Source organism: Dipodomys spectabilis, unplaced genomic scaffold, assembly GCF_019054845.1.
Source record: "Dipodomys spectabilis isolate Male_0828 unplaced genomic scaffold, ASM1905484v1 ptg000119l, whole genome shotgun sequence".
Lineage (NCBI taxonomy): Eukaryota > Metazoa > Chordata > Mammalia > Rodentia > Heteromyidae > Dipodomys > Dipodomys spectabilis.
This window is the reverse complement of record NW_024870796.1, coordinates 3,683,491-3,702,186: the sequence shown is the minus strand read 5'-3', so window position 1 is coordinate 3,702,186 and position 18,696 is coordinate 3,683,491. Positions and strand designations below refer to the sequence as shown.

The 18,696-nt window shown below is 46.2% G+C and overlaps 1 protein-coding gene across 1 annotated transcript in view; it reads left to right on the top strand.

Annotated features, from left to right (window-relative positions):
- Nucleotides 1-18,696, top strand: part of Slc22a5 (solute carrier family 22 member 5) — a 32,839-nt gene that overhangs the window by 12,552 nt on the left and 1,591 nt on the right. The window contains exons 3-8 of the mRNA XM_042688992.1: nucleotides 8,978-9,132; nucleotides 10,096-10,267; nucleotides 11,572-11,698; nucleotides 13,925-14,025; nucleotides 15,981-16,195; nucleotides 17,550-17,732. Of these exons, the coding sequence (XP_042544926.1) occupies nucleotides 8,978-9,132; nucleotides 10,096-10,267; nucleotides 11,572-11,698; nucleotides 13,925-14,025; nucleotides 15,981-16,195; nucleotides 17,550-17,732 (953 nt within the window). The remainder of the gene's footprint in view (nucleotides 1-8,977; nucleotides 9,133-10,095; nucleotides 10,268-11,571; nucleotides 11,699-13,924; nucleotides 14,026-15,980; nucleotides 16,196-17,549; nucleotides 17,733-18,696) is intronic.

Sequence of the window (18,696 nt, the reverse complement as noted above, 5' to 3'; positions counted from 1 at the left end):
GGAATTGAATCCAGGCCTTTATGCATGCTAGGCAAGCACTCTACCACTAAGCCACCTTCCCAGCTAATTTTGAACTTTTTTTTTTTTTGGCCTGAACTCTGGGCTTGGGCGCTGCCCTTGCATTCTACTGCTTGAGCCACAGCACCACTTCCTGTTTTCTAGTGGTTTATTGGAGATAAAAGTCTCACGGACTTTCCTGCCTGGGCTGGCTTTGAATTGCAATCCTCAGATCTCAGCCTCCTGAGTAGCTAGGATTACAGGTGTGAGCCCCCGGCCCATTCATGGCTTGGGGAAATCCAAAAACTTATGAAATAATATGTAAAATATGAGAGATTGTATGTAAGCATGTTCTTGCGTCCATTCTGTCCCGTCTTCTACCTTGGAGCTTCAGAGTCTGTGAGGATGGGGGCCTTCAGCAAGTGGTCCGTAGTGGCTCAGAGCAAAGCTAGTAGGGAGGCATCCTCCTGGCTGATTGGAGAATCATATATTAAAGCTCAGAATGAGAATGTTATTCCTACCTTAAGAATAAGGTTTCGTGTTGCAGCACAAACTCAAGGTGATGTCCTGGCATAGTTACATCAATGGATTATTGTCACATCTTTCCTCGTGAAGATTTAAATATGTCCATATCTCATTAGATTGACTCTTCCCAGAGTGTCATCTAGTGATTAAAAATAGCAAAATCCACCCAGGCACTGGTGGCTAGCCTATAATCCTAGCCACTCAAGAGACAGATCTAAGGATCATGGTTTTTGAAATGAAGCTGTGGCTTAAGTGGTAAAGTGCTAGCCTTGAGCAAAAGAAGCCCAGGGACAGTGCCAGGCCCTGAGTTCAAGCCCCAGTTTTGGCATGCATGTGCACACACACCCACACCAGAAAATTCCTACCCTCACCAGAGCATTAAAGGTTCAATAGACAATGCCTAGACTTTGCTAAGACAATACAAGTTCTAGCTGAGGCAGCTGCCCATGACAGAGAAAGGCTTTCATTTTATAACAATGCCATATGTTATTATATTAATTTGACAAATATGTATGGCGCCACACGCTAGTATAAGAACCAAAGAATCATATCCTCAGCGATAGGAAGTAGGAACTATTACTAGTCCCTGTTTAGAAGTGGCAAAATGGACTATAGAGGTCACACAGTGGCCACTGACAGAGTTAGGGCTCGAACCCAGTCTAGTTCTTTTGTGTGTGAGTGAACTACTGCTTGAGGCTTGAGTTCTCCTGGGTCTTGCCTTCAGCAAGCTAGAATGGATTTGTCCAGTGATGAAAGAAGTGATCCTGAGGTCGGTGTGCTGGTGGGAGTGTCTGACTGGGTCAGGCTTCCCTAGAAGTGCAGCATGAGCTTCTTGCTGAAAGATGCGTAGACATTAGCTGAAGGGATGGGGAGAAGCAAGAGCCTCGTGGGCTAGAAGAACAGCGTGTACTAAAAGCCTAGACAAGACGGGCGCTGGTGGCTCACGCCTGTAATCCTAGCTACTCAGGAGGCTGAGATCTGAGGATCGCGGTTCAAAGCCAGCCCGGGCAGGAGAGACCGTGAGACTCATATCTCCAATAAACCACCAGAAAACCGGAAGTGGCGCTGTAGCTCAAGTGGTAGAGCGCTCGCCTTGAGCTGAAGAGCTGAGGGACAGCGCCCAGGCCGAGAGTTCAAGCCCCACGACCGACAAAAAATAAATAAATAAATAAATAAAAGCCTAGACAAGAGGCTCAGGAACTGAAAGAGGTCCACCGAAGTAGAGGTGCCCAGAGTGGTTTAGAGAAAAGGGCTGTGTGGCAGACAGAGGCATGAGCAGAAAGGGTGTAGTGATCTAGGTAGAGTTTGTTTGGGCTTGAGTCAAGAGCAGCTGGGAGCTATTGAGAGATTTCTGGAGTAGAAGCATCATGAGCTGATTTGCTTTGTTTGTTTGTTTGTTTTGGCTTAAACTTGGGGCCTGTGTGCTGTCCCTAAGCTCTTTTGTTGCTGTTGTTGGTTGTGGGACCTGAACTCTGGCTTGGGCACTGCCCCTCACAGCTCAAGGCTAGCACTCTACCACTTGAGCCACAGTGCCACTTCCAGCTTTTTTCTGCTTATGTGGTGCTGAGGAATCAAACCCAGGACCTCATGTATACAAGGCAAGCACTTTACCACTGAGCCACCTTCCCAGTCCTTTTTGTGCAAGGCTATTATTCTACCACTTTGAACCACAGCTCTACTTCCGGTTTTCTGATGGTTAATTGGAGATATGAATCTCAAGACCTTTTCTGCCGGAGCTAGCTTTGAACCAGATCAACAGATCTCACCCTCCTGAATAGATAGGATTACAGGATTACAGCCACCAGTGTCCAGCAACAGTAAGTTTTTTTTTTTTTTTTTTTTGGTCAGTTGTACGGCTTGAACTCAGGGCCTTGGCGCTGTCCCTCAGCCTCTTTGTGCTCAAGACTAGCACTCTACCACTTGAGCCACAACTGTACTTCCAGTTTTTGAGTCGTTAATTGGAGATAAAGGTTTCATGGGGACTTTTCTGTCTGGGTTGGCTTTGAACTGGCTATCCTCAGATCTCAGCCTCCTGAGTAGGATTATAGGTATGAGCCACCAGCTGAGTAACTTTTTATGGGACAAAGGTTAAGCTTTCTTTCTGATCTGTTATTAAGTCTGAAGTTTAAGAACAATTAAAATAATCTCAGATTATCAAGGTCTTTATTACGTACTTATCTTTGTGAGTTATGAGTAACACAGCATAAGAAAAGAAGCAGACATTTCCTGGTTTTTCTTTTTTCTTTTTTCTTTTTTTTTTTATGTCAGTTGTGGGTCTGGGCGCAGTCCCTCAGCTCTTCAGCTCAAAGCTAGCACTCTACCACTTGAACCACTGTGTTACTTCCAGTTTTCTGGTGGTTAATTGGAGGTAAGAGTCTCATGGACTTTGCTGCCTGGGCTGGCTTTGAACCGTGATCCTCACATCTTGGCCTCCTGAGTAGCTAGGATTACAGGCATGAGCCACTGGTGCCTGGCTACATTTCCTGTTTTTTAGGTAGATCTCTATTGGCCATTTTGTTGATAGACCTTTTATTCATTTATTTTAATGCTGGGCCTGGGGCTTGGACGGAGGGCCTGAGCACTATCCCTTACCTTTTCATTCAAGGCTAATACTCTGCCACTGGGGCCACAACTCCACTTCTGGCTTTTGGTGGTTAATTAAAGGTAAGAGTCTTGTTGACTTTCTTGCCCAGGCTAGTTTTGAAATATAATCCTCTGATCTCAGTTTCCTAAATAGCTAAGATTACCAGATTAATCCACCAATGTCTGGTTAAATTCCCTGTTGTTAGCAGGTACTTTTCCTTTGGGCCTGATCAGTGTTCCATTGTCAGGGAGGCCTGGATGCTCAGTACTCCCCTTGACTAGTCCTGGATGGGTTTCTTTGTTGTGCTGGCGGGCCTGGGACTTGGTTCTTTGGGTGCATTTGTCTCAGTATATAATTGTGTATGCAGTAGCATGGTTGTTTGATTAAAGTGTGATTGATACCTGTCTCACCAGGCAATAAGTCCCTTGAGGACAGAGATAGCATTTTTATTCATTTATTTATTTTTTTGGTGAAGGGCTTGAACTCTGGGCCTGGGCTCTGTCCCTCAGCTCTTTTTTTTTGGGGGGGGGGGGGGGTCCGGTCGTGGGCCTGAACTCTGGGCCTGAGCACTGTCCCACAGCTCTTCAGCTCAAGGCTAGCGCTCTGCCACTTGAGCCACAGCGCCACTTCGGCTTTTTTCTTTTTTGCTTATGTGGTGCTGAGGAATCAAACCCAGAGCCTCGGGCATGCAAGGCAAGTGCTCTACCACTGAGCCACCTTCCCAGCCCCTATCCCTCAGCTCTTCAGCTCAAGGTGAGCACTATACCACTTGAGCCACAGTACCACTTCTGGTTTTCTGGTAGTTCATTGGAGATAAGAATCTCACGGATGTTCCTGCCTGGGCTGGCTTTGAACCGCGATCCTCAGATCTCAGCCTCCTGAGTAGCTAGGATTACAGGGCTGAGCTACCAGTGCCCAGCTTTTTTTTTTTTTTAATGTTACCCTGTTGCTAATTTAATAGATGGCTAGTAGGCATTCACTGAATACAGTGGGTGTTAGCCAGCTCTGACCAGTCTCAAAGCTGAAGCTGCTGCCTCCCATAGACTGACTTGTCCCTCCTGTTTGTGGTACTCTCTCTGACATGAAATGAAACTAAGCAGCTTCCTCCTTTTTTTTTATTAAATTTTAAAATGAGCACAGAAACAGAAAAACACACAGAATTAATGTGTGAACTAATGACTTATTTTGGGAAGTCAAGCAATATAAGTTTATTGCCTATCAAGATGCCTTATCCACCGGGGCTGATGACTTCTGCCTGTAATCCTAGCTGCCTTGGAAAGTAACATCTCAGGATCGGGGTTCAAAGCCAACCCCAGAAAAGTCTATGAAGCTCAACTCCAACTGATCAACAAAAAAGTCATAAGTGATGCTGTAGCATAAGTGATAGAGTGGCAGCCTTGAGTGGAAAAACCCAAGCAAGAGCATGAGGGCCTTAGTTCAAGCCCTAGTTACACACCCCGACACACACACACACACACACACACACACACACACACAGCCCCACCCCATATAGCTGACCCCTACCTTCCCCAATTAGTAACCACTAGTCTGACTAAAGATGATCACTTCCAAGTTGTTACTGATCATAATTCTAAAAGACACAGTCCTGAACACTATAATCCCTACAGTCTAAAATTCTGAAAAATCACAAGTCTGTAAAAGAAAAATCCTGAAAATTGATATCTTGGTAGAAAAAAGGTTAAAGTAGAAAGCCTGATTCTGGGAAAGGGAGCCATGCATTTTCATTTTCATGCTAGGCGTAATGAATACTTAGAACCCTAGAAAGTATTGTTTGGGGCATATCTGTGAGGGTACTTCCAGATTCAGTGTGAATGTGTTCTGCAAGGATAGCCAGGCCTTGAAAGAAACATGAAAACTATTTATTGAATGCAGGGCTTCAAACTATAGTTAATGATTAGGAGAGCCACCCAGTTCTTATGAGCGCCTCCTTGCAATTGCCTGTAATCTATCCCTGTAAGGCATTTGCCCTCCCTGATCGTGGGGCTTGAACTCTGGGCCCTGGTGCTGTCCCTCAGCTCTTCAGCTTAAGGCTAGTGCTCTACCATTTGAGCCACAGCCCTACTTCCTGTTTTCTGTTGATTAATTGAAGAGTCTCACAGCCTTTCTTCCCCCGGCTGGCTTTGAACTGTGATCCTCAGATCTTGTCCTCCCGAGTAGCTGGGATTACAGGTGTGAGCCACTGGCACCCGGCTTAATGCATATTTTTATATACATTCAGATTTAGTTTTTTTTCCAACTATACTATTATATTAGTGCAAGGAATTAAACCTAGGGACTTGTTCATGTTAAGTATATGCCCTACTACTGGACTACAGCTCCAGCCCCTCCACCTATTTTATTTTTTTGGGGGTCTGGTCGTGGGGCCTGAACTCTGGGCCTGGGCGCTGTCCCTCAGCTCTTCAGCTCAAGGCTAGCGCTCTACCACTTGAGCCACAGCGCCACTTCCGGCTTTTTTCTTTTTGCTTATGCCTTATGCATGCAAGGCAAGCGCTCTACCACTGAGCCACCTTCCCAGCCCCACTATTTTATTTATTTTTACAATATTAGGGCTTGAATTCAGGGCCTCATTCTTATTAGGCTGGTGCTCTATCACTTCAGCCACAACTCCAGTCCTGATTTTTTTTTTTTGGTTGGTCATGGGGATTGAACTCTGGGCCTAGGTGCTGTCCCTCAGCTCTTTAGCTCAAGGCTAGTGCTCTACCACTTGAGCCACAGCGCCACTAGTAGTTTTCTGGTGGTTTATTGGAGAGCCTCATGGACTTTCCTGCCCAGGCTAGCTTTGAACTGTGATCCTCAGATTTCAGCCTCCTGAGTAGCTAGGGTTACAAACATGAACCACCGGCGTCGGCTTCCAGCCCTGATTTGTTTTGTGCCAGTACTGGGGCCTGAACTCAGTGCCTAGACACTGTCCCTGAGCTTTTTAATTCTAGACTAGTGCTCTGTACTTGAGCCACAGCTCCACTTTGGGCTTTTTGGTGATTAATTGAAGATAAGAATATTAGGTTGGTCTGCCCAGCTGGCTTTGAACATTACAAATCCTCAGATCTCAGCCTCCTGAGGATTATAGGCTTGAGCCACTGGTGCCTGGACAGCCTTGTTTTTTTGTTTGTTAGGTGTTTCTTGTTATTTTGTTTTGTTTTTGCTGGTTATTTTAGAGATAAGATCCCATGAACTTTTCTGCCCAGGCTGGTCTCAAACCACAATCCTTCTGCTCACAGACTCCTGTAGCTAGAATTGCAGATGTGAGCCACCAGCATCCTGCTCCTCCAAGTATTTTATTTATTTATTGTTGGTATTGGGGCTTGAACTCTGGGCCTGGGCACTATCCCTGAGCTCTTCAGCCAAAGGTGAACGCTGTACCACTTGAGCCATAGTGCCACTTCCGGTTTTCTGGTGGTTAATTGGAGATGAGTCTCATGGACTTTCCTGCCTAGGCTGGCTTTGACCTTGAACCTCACATCTCAGCCTCCTGAATAGCTAGGATTACAGGAGTGAGCTACTGGAGCCTGGCTCTACATTGAAATTTTTTCATTCATATGTAGAATTATTTATTGTTTTTGTTGCTGTATATTCTATATAAGTATACATTATTTTATTGAGTTAACTTTACCTTTTATTAGCATATATTAGTTGTACAAAGAGGGATTTTTTTTGGGGGGTGGGGGAGTTCCAGTCATGGGGCCTGAACTCTGGGCCTGAGTGCTGTCCCTCAGCTCTTCAGCTCAAGGCTAGCGCTCTACCACTTGAGCCACAGCGCCACTTCCGGCTTTTTTCTTTTTGCTTATGTGGTGCTGGGGAATCAAACCCATGGTCTCATGCATGCAAGGCAAGCGTTCTACCACTGAGCCACCTTCCCAGCCCCCAAAGGGGGATTTATTGTGACATTTCCACACTGTACCTAATGTGTCCGGCTCAGTCTCACCTCTATCACCGTCCTCTATCTCACACCCCCTTCTTAAAACAATTTAATAGGTTTAATTGTAATAGAATAATTAGCCCTCCTTCCTCCCACTAACCCCCTCCATCCAAGCCTGCTTACTTTCCTGTTTATTCTATTGCATTAATTTTCAAACTGTATTGGCAGTTTATAAGGAAATTAGATAACACTGAAAAATACTTTTTCTAATCTTCAAACAAGGGGGTTTCATTTTAGCATGAATCTTCAAACAAGACTGTTTCTTTTTCTCTTTTTCTTTCTTTCTTTCTTTTTTTTTTTTGTTGGTCGTGGGGCCTAAACGCTGGGCCTGGGCGCTGCCCCTCAGCTCTTCAGCTCAAGGCTAGCGCCCTACCACTTGAGCCACAGCGCCACTTCTGGCTTTTTCTGCTTATGTGGTGCTGAGGAATTGAACCCGTGCAAGGCAAGCACGCTACCACTGAGCCACCTTCCCAGCCCTACTATTTCATTTTAACATGTCCATTTATAGGTACAGTTCATCTTGATCAGAGTCACACTCTGCCATCACCCTCCCTCCCTAAAAAATTGTTTGGTTAATATTTAGTTATTTACTTAATTATTATGAGTATATCAGTTTTTCCAATTTGTTTTTTTCTGATGAGGACTCAATACATATCTTAGTAAGCCTTTAATATAGTAATAGTCTATTATAAGAAACGCCATTAAATTTCACATAAATTAACAAGCTGACAGTTGTTTTATGAGACTGTTAACTAAAAACAAGGCAGGTGGTCGAGCACTAGGCAGGCATGTACAGTGAGCTCGGGAGTCTATCCTCAGAATGAAACCTCTGAGAGTTTAATTGGTTCAGTAACACTTGAAGAAGCAAGGCTGTAATTTCTCCTTGAGAAATTGCCTGAAGGAAGAAATACTTTTGGGCCATGGTTTCCAAAGTTTCAGTCTGAGGTCACTTGGCTCTACTCTTGAACTCGTAGAGGGAGAATGAGGAGCATGTGTTTAGTTTACCTCATGGCTGCCAGCAAGCTGGAAGTTGTTTGTTTGTTTGTTTTCCAGAATTATATTTTCAGAATTTGGATCCTTTCAGATTTTGGCCTTCAAGGAATTTGAATTTCAAGATCTTAATACCAGGGATCACGGGTTCAGTGACTTTTTTTCTCATTTGAGATTAGTGCCCACACTCCTCAAGTTTTTTTTTTTTTCTTTGTACTTTTATCATGCAAACATGCATCCTTTGGCAGAAATTTAGTCTTGCCCTTTCAAAAACTTCTCTGTGTCTTTTAGTCTACTTTAATTGAGCCCTGGGCTGTTCCACGTGTAGAATTTCCCTGTCTGGATTTTGCAGGTTGTCTGTTCCTTGCTCACTTCAGCTATTCCTCTGTTCTCTGCATTTCTTGCAGAGAGATAGCTTTACCCAAAGACCCAGCCAGGCTCAGAATCCTTCTCCCCTTTGGCAAGGTTAAAAGGCACAAGCAGTGTCTCTGCATGATGATGTTAGTTACCACTTTTCATCCAGTTACTTGGATACCTACCAAAGAGATTCTTCCTAGGATCTTTTATTGGTTACTGCTCATATAGACAAAGAAATGCTTCTATATCCATGATCAGTTTTCATTTATTATGAATTGTTTCTCTGTCATCCTCCAGAGCTTTTTAATCACTATAAATGTATGGATATAAGCATAGTTCTATTCCCTTGCACAATTATGGCACTACCTGTAGAGCAACCCTGGCATCCAGCTGTGCATTCATCCCAAGGACTTGCCATAGAGGAGAGTGACAGCACGGGGCCTGGGAGAGTGGGACTGGACCGGTGCCAGGTTCCCTGGCGACACTGTCCACAGCTGCTTCTCGCATGGGTCTCCACCCATCTTGGTGGAGCCCATTCCTGCTGCCTCTCCCAGCTGGTTCTCTGTGACTCTCCTTTCCCTTCCCAGGTTTGGTCGGAAGAACGTGCTATTTGTGACCATGGGCATGCAGACAGGCTTCAGCTTCCTGCAGATCTTCTCAAAGAACTTCGAGATGTTTACCGTGCTGTTTGTCCTTGTAGGCATGGGCCAGATCTCCAACTATGTGGCAGCATTTGTCCTGGGTATGGCCCTCAAGTTGGAGTTGAGTACTTGATCCTATGTTTCACTGTCACCCCATTCTGCAGACAGCTGCGATGCCCTGCAGAAGGATGCGCTCTCCAGCAACACTGACCAGAGATTTCTAGTGAACCTAATTTGTCAGCAGGGAGATTGAGCCAGATACCTGACCACCTTTTGGTCCACAGTGACACAATAAGCCTAACTTCTGATTTCCAGTTACTTTTCTGGACTCCCAAGGTGTAGCAGACATTGGTCTGATTAGTACTTGATGCCATTCAACTAAAACTTAGCAGAGATCATCCATTTTCAAAAGTTTGTACTACAGGGCTGAGGTGGCCAGATGGCATGAGGTTTAAAGCCACCATGGGTAGGCTCTCCAGGAAAGAGAACTGCCATCTGTGTCAAAGGGTTATGGCCATTGGTGTCTACCAACAAGAATAAACTAGCTCAAGTTTTGGTTCAGTGTCTATCACGCAAGGCTTTGGTTCAGAAATGTCAGCATATTCTCCCGGAAAGGTTGTCAGTCTCTGTTAGGAGTCTGACTTAGAACTAATCAAATCTTTGGGGGTTCTTGGGTTGTATTGTTAAAAGGATTATTTTTTCTTTTCACATGTAATAAATATATTTTTTTTCCTTAGAGAATAATACTGAGCATATGTGCCCTTAGTAATGACTTTGCCTCTAATGAAGTCTTCCTCGTGAGAAGAGAAACACCTCATATGGCATCGTTAGCATGTGGCCAAGAAAGCAGTGACATTTTCATGTTGCTGAGAGGTCTCTCAGTGAGGCACCCCCGGATATGATCAGAGCAGATTGGGTTCAGAGCTGATCCCACCCTAAGGCTGGGGAATGTAGAAATAATTCTGGCTGCCTCCTTGTCTCTATGTTGAAAAATGACACCATGGAAGACAAATAAGGAAATAACGTGCAAGTAACTAACTTGACCCCTCCTTTGTTTTGAACAGGAACAGAAATCCTTGGCAAGTCAGTTCGCATACTATTTGCCACATTAGGAGTGTGCATATTTTATGCATTTGGCTACATGGTGCTGCCACTGTTTGCTTACTTCATCCGAGATTGGCGCATGCTGCTGCTGGCACTGACTGGGCCAGGGGCCCTTTGTGCTGCGCTCTGGTGGTGAGTGGTAGCCCTATACCTGGTGCAATCTCCTCACAGGGTTGCTTCCCCCAGATGTCCACCAGAGGGCAGCAACAACCGCCTTCAGCTCCTTGTCTGGGCTCCCAGAGCTAGGAAGTGTAGATCATTTATAAATTGCTTCAAAATGCTTGAGAATGTCTGTCAACACAGAGAAGAGCCAAAACAAAAACCATTCCAGCCTATCAACAGCCTTGTTGTCATCCCTCTGCTGGGTTGATCTAAGTGCAAGGAACAGAAGTAGCTGTGAGAAAATGGGGTCCAAGATGACCTCTGGAGAGTTCTCACACTCTTTCTCTCCCTCTCCCCGCTGGGATAAGACAGAAGGTCCATGATTGGAGGGGTGTGCTCTTGAGGCCTCATGCCACAGGCGTGGAGAGAGAAGGGGTAGTCTCTAAGTGAGAGTTTTCAAGGTGGCTGTACCAAGGAAGGCAAGCCACATGTGCGCCTCTAAGGATTGCACAGGCAAAAAGGTCATTCCACACCCCAAGCAGAAGAGCTGACGTGAGAATTATCCCCTAGAACAGGAGAGTGAGCTCACTGGCCCACATGGAACAAGGAACATTTCGGGGCACAGTGGGAGAGGAATCAAGGCATCATGCTGGGGCCTGGTTGCGACACAAGTGCCCAAGACTTGAAGTGTTCAGGTGCCTTGGTAATCCCCCCCACCCCTTTTTTTGGAGGGGGTGCCAATCCTGGGGCTTGAACTCAGGGCCTAGGTGTTATCCCTGAGAGTTTTTTTTTTCACTCAAGGCCAGTGCTCTACCACTTGAGCCACAGCTCACTTCCCACTTTTGGTGGTTCATTGGAGATAAGCATCTCATGGACTTTTCTGCTCAGGCTGGCTTTGAACTTCAATCCTCAGATCTCAGCCTCCTGAGTTGCTAGGATTCCAGGCGTGTGCCCCTGACACCTGGCAGTCATGCTGATTTACATTGGGTGGATGACAGGTCTATTTGATAAGTGGTGGGGAGAAAATACAAGTTAAAAGATCAGAGAGAAACTTCCATCGCTGTTTCCTTAAAGCCCTGCAGAGGACATCACCATCCCTCCAAAATGGAGGTGGCCACCCTATATGGGGATCCCCTGGAGAGTTTAGGGGCCTCCATGTTCCACACACTACAGTCGGTGACTTCCAGAGCTCACACCCCAAGTTACCGTGACTGTCTCCCTGTTTCTGGCTTGTGAACATCAGACATTCCACAAACTTGAAACCTTACTTCTTGCCTCCAGTTCTCACCTCGGCCATTGAGAAAGCCTCACAGGAATTGTCCTTGTACCCCCAGGTTTATCCCCGAGTCCCCCCGATGGCTCATCTCACAGGGGCGATATCAGGAGGCAGAAGTGATCATCCGCAAGGCTGCGAAAATCAACGGAATCGTTGCGCCTTCCACCATCTTTGACCTGAGTGAGGTAAGCTCTGCCTGCCGTGGTAGAGGAGGTCACAGAGGCCAGGACTTGAGGGGAGCCGCTTCCACCTCGCCCACAGGAGCCCGGCCCTTGTCCTGCCCAAGCCCTGGCTCTTTCCAGGCAGACCTGTTCAATCCCAGTAGCTGAGGAATAGGAATACCCCTTTCTCATGGCTAGATGTTCATGCTTTATTTACTTACTCCCAGGCAGTCACACATTTTCTTTTTTTTTGGGGGGGGGGGTCCGGTTGTGGGGCCTGAACTCTGGGCCTGGGCACTGTCCCTCAGCTCTTCAGCTCAATGCTAGCGCTCTACCACTTGAGCCATAGCACCATTTCTGGCTTTTTTTTTTCTTCTGCTTATGTGGTGCTGAGGAATTGAACCCAGGGCCTCATGCATGCAAGGCAAGCGCTCTACCACTGAGCCACCTTCCCAGCCCCCAGTCACACATTTTCATCATCAGCTTTAATATGAAACACCCTTTATGAGACACAGGCCTTTTGCAACATCAGCATTTTGGAAAAATCAGTGTTTCTTGGGCCTCAGTAAATAACATGCAAAACACAGGTAGATTTGCAGTTAGAAGTATTTAGTCTCGGCTGGGAATATGGCTTAGTGGTAGAGTACTTGCCTAGCATGCATGAAGCCCTAGGTTCGAACCCTCAGAATCACATATGCAGAAAAAGCTTGAGTGGTAGAATGCTAGCCTTGAGCAAAAGAAGCTCAGGGACAGTGCCTAGGCTGTGAGTTCAAGCCCCAGGACTGGCAAAAAAAAAAAAAAAATAGTGTTTAGTCTCTCGGGGTTGGAGGTGTGGCTTGGTTGGTAGAGCCCTAGCCAATGAGCCAAAGCATCAGGTACTGAGTTCGAGTTTCAGTCTTGTACCTGAAAAATAAGAGAGAGAGAGAGAGAGAAGTATTCAGTCCCTATTCACCCCTCCAGTGGCTAGTGATCACATATCAGTTGGAGCCAGATCTTTTCTGATGTTCATTGCTTTCTCTTCCCCACCCTCGTCTGCAAACCACGTTCTCACACTGAGTAATTTCTTGGCTCAGCTGGCACCTGGTGCCTGCTGCTTCCTGTTACTCCTCCTCTCTTCTCTGCCACAGGCAGTCTTCTCAAGCTCAGCTATAAGAAGAGATTAGAATCTATACATACTAGAGGCTGTGGCTCTGCAATATGTCTTTAGTCTGACGGGAAGACAAGGGATGGGCTATGGAAACAGCCACAAGTCATTAATGTTAGAGACATGGAGGGCTTAGAATGCAAACTCAGGGCTTGAGAGAGGAAAACCGGTTGCCAAAGCAACCAAGGGGCCAATGGCCACAGGCAGCCCTGCTGGCGTCTCCCTTAAGTGGGAGTCCGGCAACAGCTCCCACTCAGCATGTTCTGGAAAGGGCTCTAACACACAGAGGTCAGGACAGGAATGTGGCCAAGAGGGTTTTAAATGAGGTGGCTTTGAAGTGAGGGGTCAGTTTGGGCAAAGCCCTGAACCCCATTCACATCTCTGCGGAAATAAGACTACTTCAAGGGATCCTTTAAGTCTGAAGCTGACCTTTTGTTGAACTGCTAAACTTGGAGGGGGGAAAGAAAAAAAAAGCTGCAAAGCTGGGTTTGCTTAAGAAAGCAACATCAGTGTGTTTAGACGTGCAGCTTATTAATGGCCTCAACTGTGCCTAATTTCATAGGAAGTTACTCCGGGTGAAGCTGAGGTCAATTTTCCTGTTTTTCAATTTGAATTTTTTTTTTTTTTCCTCCCTGGAAGTAGACCAGTAACTACATGGTATGAGAACTCAAAACATTTCATTCTTCTTAAATGTCAGATCAAGAAACTGCACAGCTACTTTTTCTCCCTGACCCAGAAGGCAGGGAGCCAACCTTGGAGAAGAATGCACCCCTGAAGCCTCCGGAATGTGGTCGTGGTGGTAGCTGGGGTGGTTTCCCCGAGGGAGCTGTCAGCCAGCGCCTTGTGTCTTTGCTACATCCTTTAAGGGACTGATCGCCTCTCTTTTCTCCTCATTTGAATACATTCTCGTTCGTAAATGATAAGGCTTCCGTCAGTCTTCAGCTGCCCTATCTGTCACTCTACTTCCTGTTCTATTTTTCAAGGAAGAACCAGAAAAGGCTCCCCGGAAATAGCTAAGATGTCAGATTTTGAATTATGGGACTTCATGCTCATAAGTCTCTGACCTTCTCTCTCTTCTCTGCCCCTTCATTATTGTGGTCCTGCAGTTACAAGACCTAAGTTCCAAGAAGAAGCAATCCCATCGCATTCTGGATCTGCTCCGAACCCGGAACATCCGGATGATCACCATCATGTCCATAGTTCTGTGGTGCGTAAGTCAGATCTCCCCAAGATGGCCGTCAAGCCTCCTGCTTATAGACATGCCTCAGGCCACAAATGAAAGCCTGTGTCATCACGAAGTGCCAGGGATATCTTGTGCTGGCTGGAAGAAGTGGGTGTATCACAATTCTAAACATGATGGAATCTCAGAGAAGGAAAAGGAAAACTCCTGCCAAGGCTCTTTGGGGAAGTAGAGATCTTTGGGAGTTCACCAGATCCTGAGAAGAACCATTGCTCACTTTGTTCCTTGTTTAGTTGTTCTGGTTCCCATCTCTTCCCCCCTAATCACAGGTAGTGGCAGAGGGGAACGGGAGGGCTTTTTAAGAAGGATCGAAGTGGAGGCACTTTATCCTTTAGGTGACAAAATCTGCTAAGAGCTTCCTGGAAATGGGGGCGCAGGACAGGCCATTTCTGGGATGCTCATGAACTGTCCTGAGGTCAAAGCCATAGCCTTAAATGTCCTCTCCAGTTTCCATCCATTTCCATCTAAGGAAACATCTTACAAGTACCAGGATGGGATTGTGAGTTACCAGAAATAAAGAACACATCTGAGTGCCTGAATAGCTTGGTCTAGACCCATAGCAGGCTACTCAAGCCTGCTGAGTGGATTAGGATGAGTGAGGATGACTAGTACTCAGGAGGCTGAGATCTGAGGATCACAGTTCCAAGCCAGCCTGGGCAGGAAAGTGCATGAGACTTCTCTCCAGTTAACCACCAGAAAACCCCATGACTACCATCACCACCAACAACAAAAAAAGTATGATTGAGTATGAAAGCCTTCATTCTGAGTCCTTGCTACTAGATTCAGCCATTGGCAGGCTGCGATGAGTCACCCATTTCCAAGGAAAAGCCCCAGATCTCTCAAGGTACTGCACTGCTGCCTGGCTTTACCTTAGTTAAGACCAGCAACTAGCCTGCACCTTAGGCTTGGCAGCCTGTAATGTGTTCACAAAGACTCACCTCTCTGCTTTAGATTTCTCAGGAACTTGCAGACACTGTAACCCGCTGTGTCCTCTACCTGCAGATGTATCAGAAACAGTATGGTTTCCAAAGAGTGTGGGTCATTATCAGAGAACACTTACTGAGAACAGGGGCCGGGCCAGGCACCTTGGAGGTCATGCAGATGAGCGGCAATGTTACCCCACCATTTTGAGCTCCATCTTGTCACCACAAACATAGTGGAGCTTCCTCTGATGAGCTTTTTTTGGCTGGTCACCCCAGTCTGTTGGAGGGTGTGGGGGTGACTTTTTCCAAATATTAGTTCTAATACTTGCCTTATCCCTGTGTTTCTGTAATGCCTTACTTGATGTCTGCTGCCTTACTTCATCCCTAGCTCCTGTACTTGCTGAGTTTGAGAGACTCGTAGAGGAAGGAGGCGGGATTCCATAAATGCTTCATCTTGGGGGTTGGGGGGTTCACAGGGCTTGAACTCAGGGCCTGGGCATTGTCCCTGCACTTTTATGCCCAAGGCTAGCAATCTGCCACTTGAGCTACAACCCCACTTCAGGTCTCTTTTTTTGGGGGGGGGGGGGTGTTTAACTGGAGATCAGAGTCTCACAGGCTTCCTTCCTGGGCTGGCTTTAAACTTCACTCCTCAGATCTCAGCCTCCTGAGTAGCTAGGATTATAGGTATGAGCCACCAGTACCAGGCTCAGTTTAAGATTTTTAAAGGTAAAAGGTTGGATTTTGTGTGTGTGTGTGAATAAATCAATCTGAATTGTATAACCCTGTTGCTGGGTCATTTCCTTCGTAGAACGCTCTGAAATCTAGTAAAAGATTTCCATTATCCCACTTCTTTCTGTGAAATAAGGCGCAAGGTGGAATCCTTTGCTGCTTTGCTAGTCTGCTGCTGAAAGAGTAGCTTGACATTTTCCCCAAGAGAATTGCGCAGGTTGGGCGAGATACATGCTGCCTTCTCTAGCTTCCTTCTGTGCTTTCTTGCAGGCTGACCATCTCCGTGGGCTATTTTGGGCTATCCCTTGATACTCCTAACTTGCATGGGGACATCTATGTGAATTGCTTCCTCTCGGCAGCAGTAGAAGTCCCAGCATATGTGTTGGCCTGGCTGCTACTGCAACACGTGCCCCGGCGTTATTCCATGGCCACAGCCCTCTTCCTGGGCGGCAGTGTCCTTCTCTTCGTGCAGCTGGTGCCCCCAGGTAGGGACCATGTGCATCAGCAGTCCCTGATCTCCATTGTGCCACCCACTCTCTACCACGCTGTCTTTCTCAGTTAATAGAATACACTCAAGCCCTTCACAGCTCTCCTGCCTATCTGTGTTTTGGGGCTTAAAAATTAAAAGAGACAGTGCCTCATGAGAACAGAACATTCTTTGTAGCTGGGCTTTAGAAAGTAGGGAAGAATAACCATTGGGCAATTGACTAATGTTTGCTCTAGACCCAAAGTAATGCTTGCTTTCCTATCAGGAATAAAGAGGAGGAAAGAAAGTCATCGCCATTATTTTTTCCCTAGCCCTGGTCTCAGTTATTCATCCAGTAGCTTTGAGGTGCTAACTGTGGGCCTGATGCTAGTGATGGAGAATTCTAGGTTCTCATGGAGCTCATATCCTAGTCGAGAAGACCAACAAACAAGCCAATTAAATGTGTTACAATTCTGTGAGTCAAAGAAAAGGCCAGTGGGGAACTAACTCCAGAGTAGTCATAGTATCGAGGGCACACTTCAGCAGAAATGTGCTTGAAGTGACAGAATGCCCTGGGAGACATTTACAGAAGAAGAGACACTAAAAGCAGAAACTGGACAGGGAGTAAGCCCAGCACAGTTAAGGACAAAGAGGGCGCTAGTAAGTAATGAAGGGGAAAAGAGGGAGGAGAGGTTGTCAGGGACTATTGACAGGATTGTCCTTGTAAACTATCTGGTGTCCCACTGATGGGCAGAAAGAGCCCTTTGTGACCATTTCTAAAACAGATGATGGGCCCTCACCTGTCCATCAGGGTATATCCAGAGTATCTGGTGCACCTGCAGGTTTCAGAGCCTCTGGTCATCATTTGGGGGCCTGTCATGCTGGGATCCTTCTGCACAAGAACAACCTGTTTATCATGTGGCAGAGGAGTCCAGGAGGGAATGTAGGGGTTCACACCAGTGCTCAGAGAAATCCTTAGGTCAATGTCTCTCATTTGAAGAATGAGATAGATGGGAAGATAATACTGAATTCTCCCGTCAGGTAAAGTTCTTATTAAATCCCATAGTTTCTGCAGGATGAGGTTTTGGGGTGACAGCTCATTCCCTAAAAGATATATCTGTGGTATCTTGTGGACTGGAAGACAGGCAGATTGAGCTGTGGGGAGCTATCTCATGGCCTCAAGATTGAGGTTAACTTAGAAATCCTGGCTCTGACCTCCATCTTGCAATAGGAAGTTATAGAAACTGATCCAATCCCCACTCCCAAAACCAGGGGAGAAAGTAAGTTTCGGGCTGAACAAGAACAGAACTCTTTCCTGGCAAGATACAGGAAGTTGGTACCCACTACTGCTTTGTTTTCCTTTGTCTCTCCAGACCTGTATTATTTGGCCACGGTTCTGGTGATGGTGGGCAAATTTGGAATCACTGCTGCCTTTTCCATGGTGTATGTGTACACTGCCGAGTTGTACCCTACTGTGGTCAGAAACATGGGTGTCGGGGTCAGCTCCACAGCATCCCGTCTGGGCAGCATCCTGTCTCCATACTTCATTTATTTGGGTAAGTCAGATGGACCACGGGCATAGTGAGTGATAAGGATGAAAGCACTTAATTGGCTTTAATGTGAGCCAGAGGTAGCTGAGCAGACAATAAGTATATCCTGCAAACAGAATCCATCCTGTCCTGGATCGCTGGCCAGGAGGGCACTTGGCCAGGAAGACTTAGGGGGAGGCACCACCCTCAAATAGAAACCACCAATAGACTAGCTAGAAAATGGATGGGAAAGTTTGAGGGGTTTATGTTTTAACTACCCCAGACCTCCACATCAGGCTTGTGTCCTAAAGCACTATAGGATACGTTAAGATACCAGTATATTTAATTGAAGAAATTTCTTCCTGGACTCCAGGGCACAAGGAAAGATGTCCATCTAAGGAGTCTGATAAATAGAAAGATTGTCACTTGGAGCACTTTACGGAGTAGTTTTACACCATTTTTATGTAGCAGCAACAATTTTCTCTTCCTCAAAAAATACTTCTTACCAGGTGCTGGTGGCTCATGTCTTAATCCCAGCTACTCAGGAGGCGGCTGAGATCTGAGGGTTGCAGTTTGAAGCCAGCCTGGGCAGGACAGCCATAAGACTCTGAGCTCCAATTAACCACCAGAAAACCAGAAGTGGCACTGTGGCTCAAAGTAGTAGAAGTGCTAGCCTTGAGAAAAAAAAAGCTCAGAGACAAGTGCCCAGGCCCTGAGTTCAAGCCCCATGACCAAACCAAAAAAAACAAAAAAATCCTTGCCAGAGCTGTGCTTCCCCTGCACATCCCTAACAGCTTGTGTTGGGTAGGACTGGCACTTATCTCTGGGAATACCCAAGCTGCTCTGTGGGATGCTGCACAGATCTAATAAGCAAGCAGTGATACCTTCCTGTCTCACCTTGAAAGAAAACCAAACGGGTGTGACCCAGCTTCAGTTGAAGTCGTTCCTGTCCCTGCACATGTGCCTCATGTTCCTTGGAAACTCAATATTG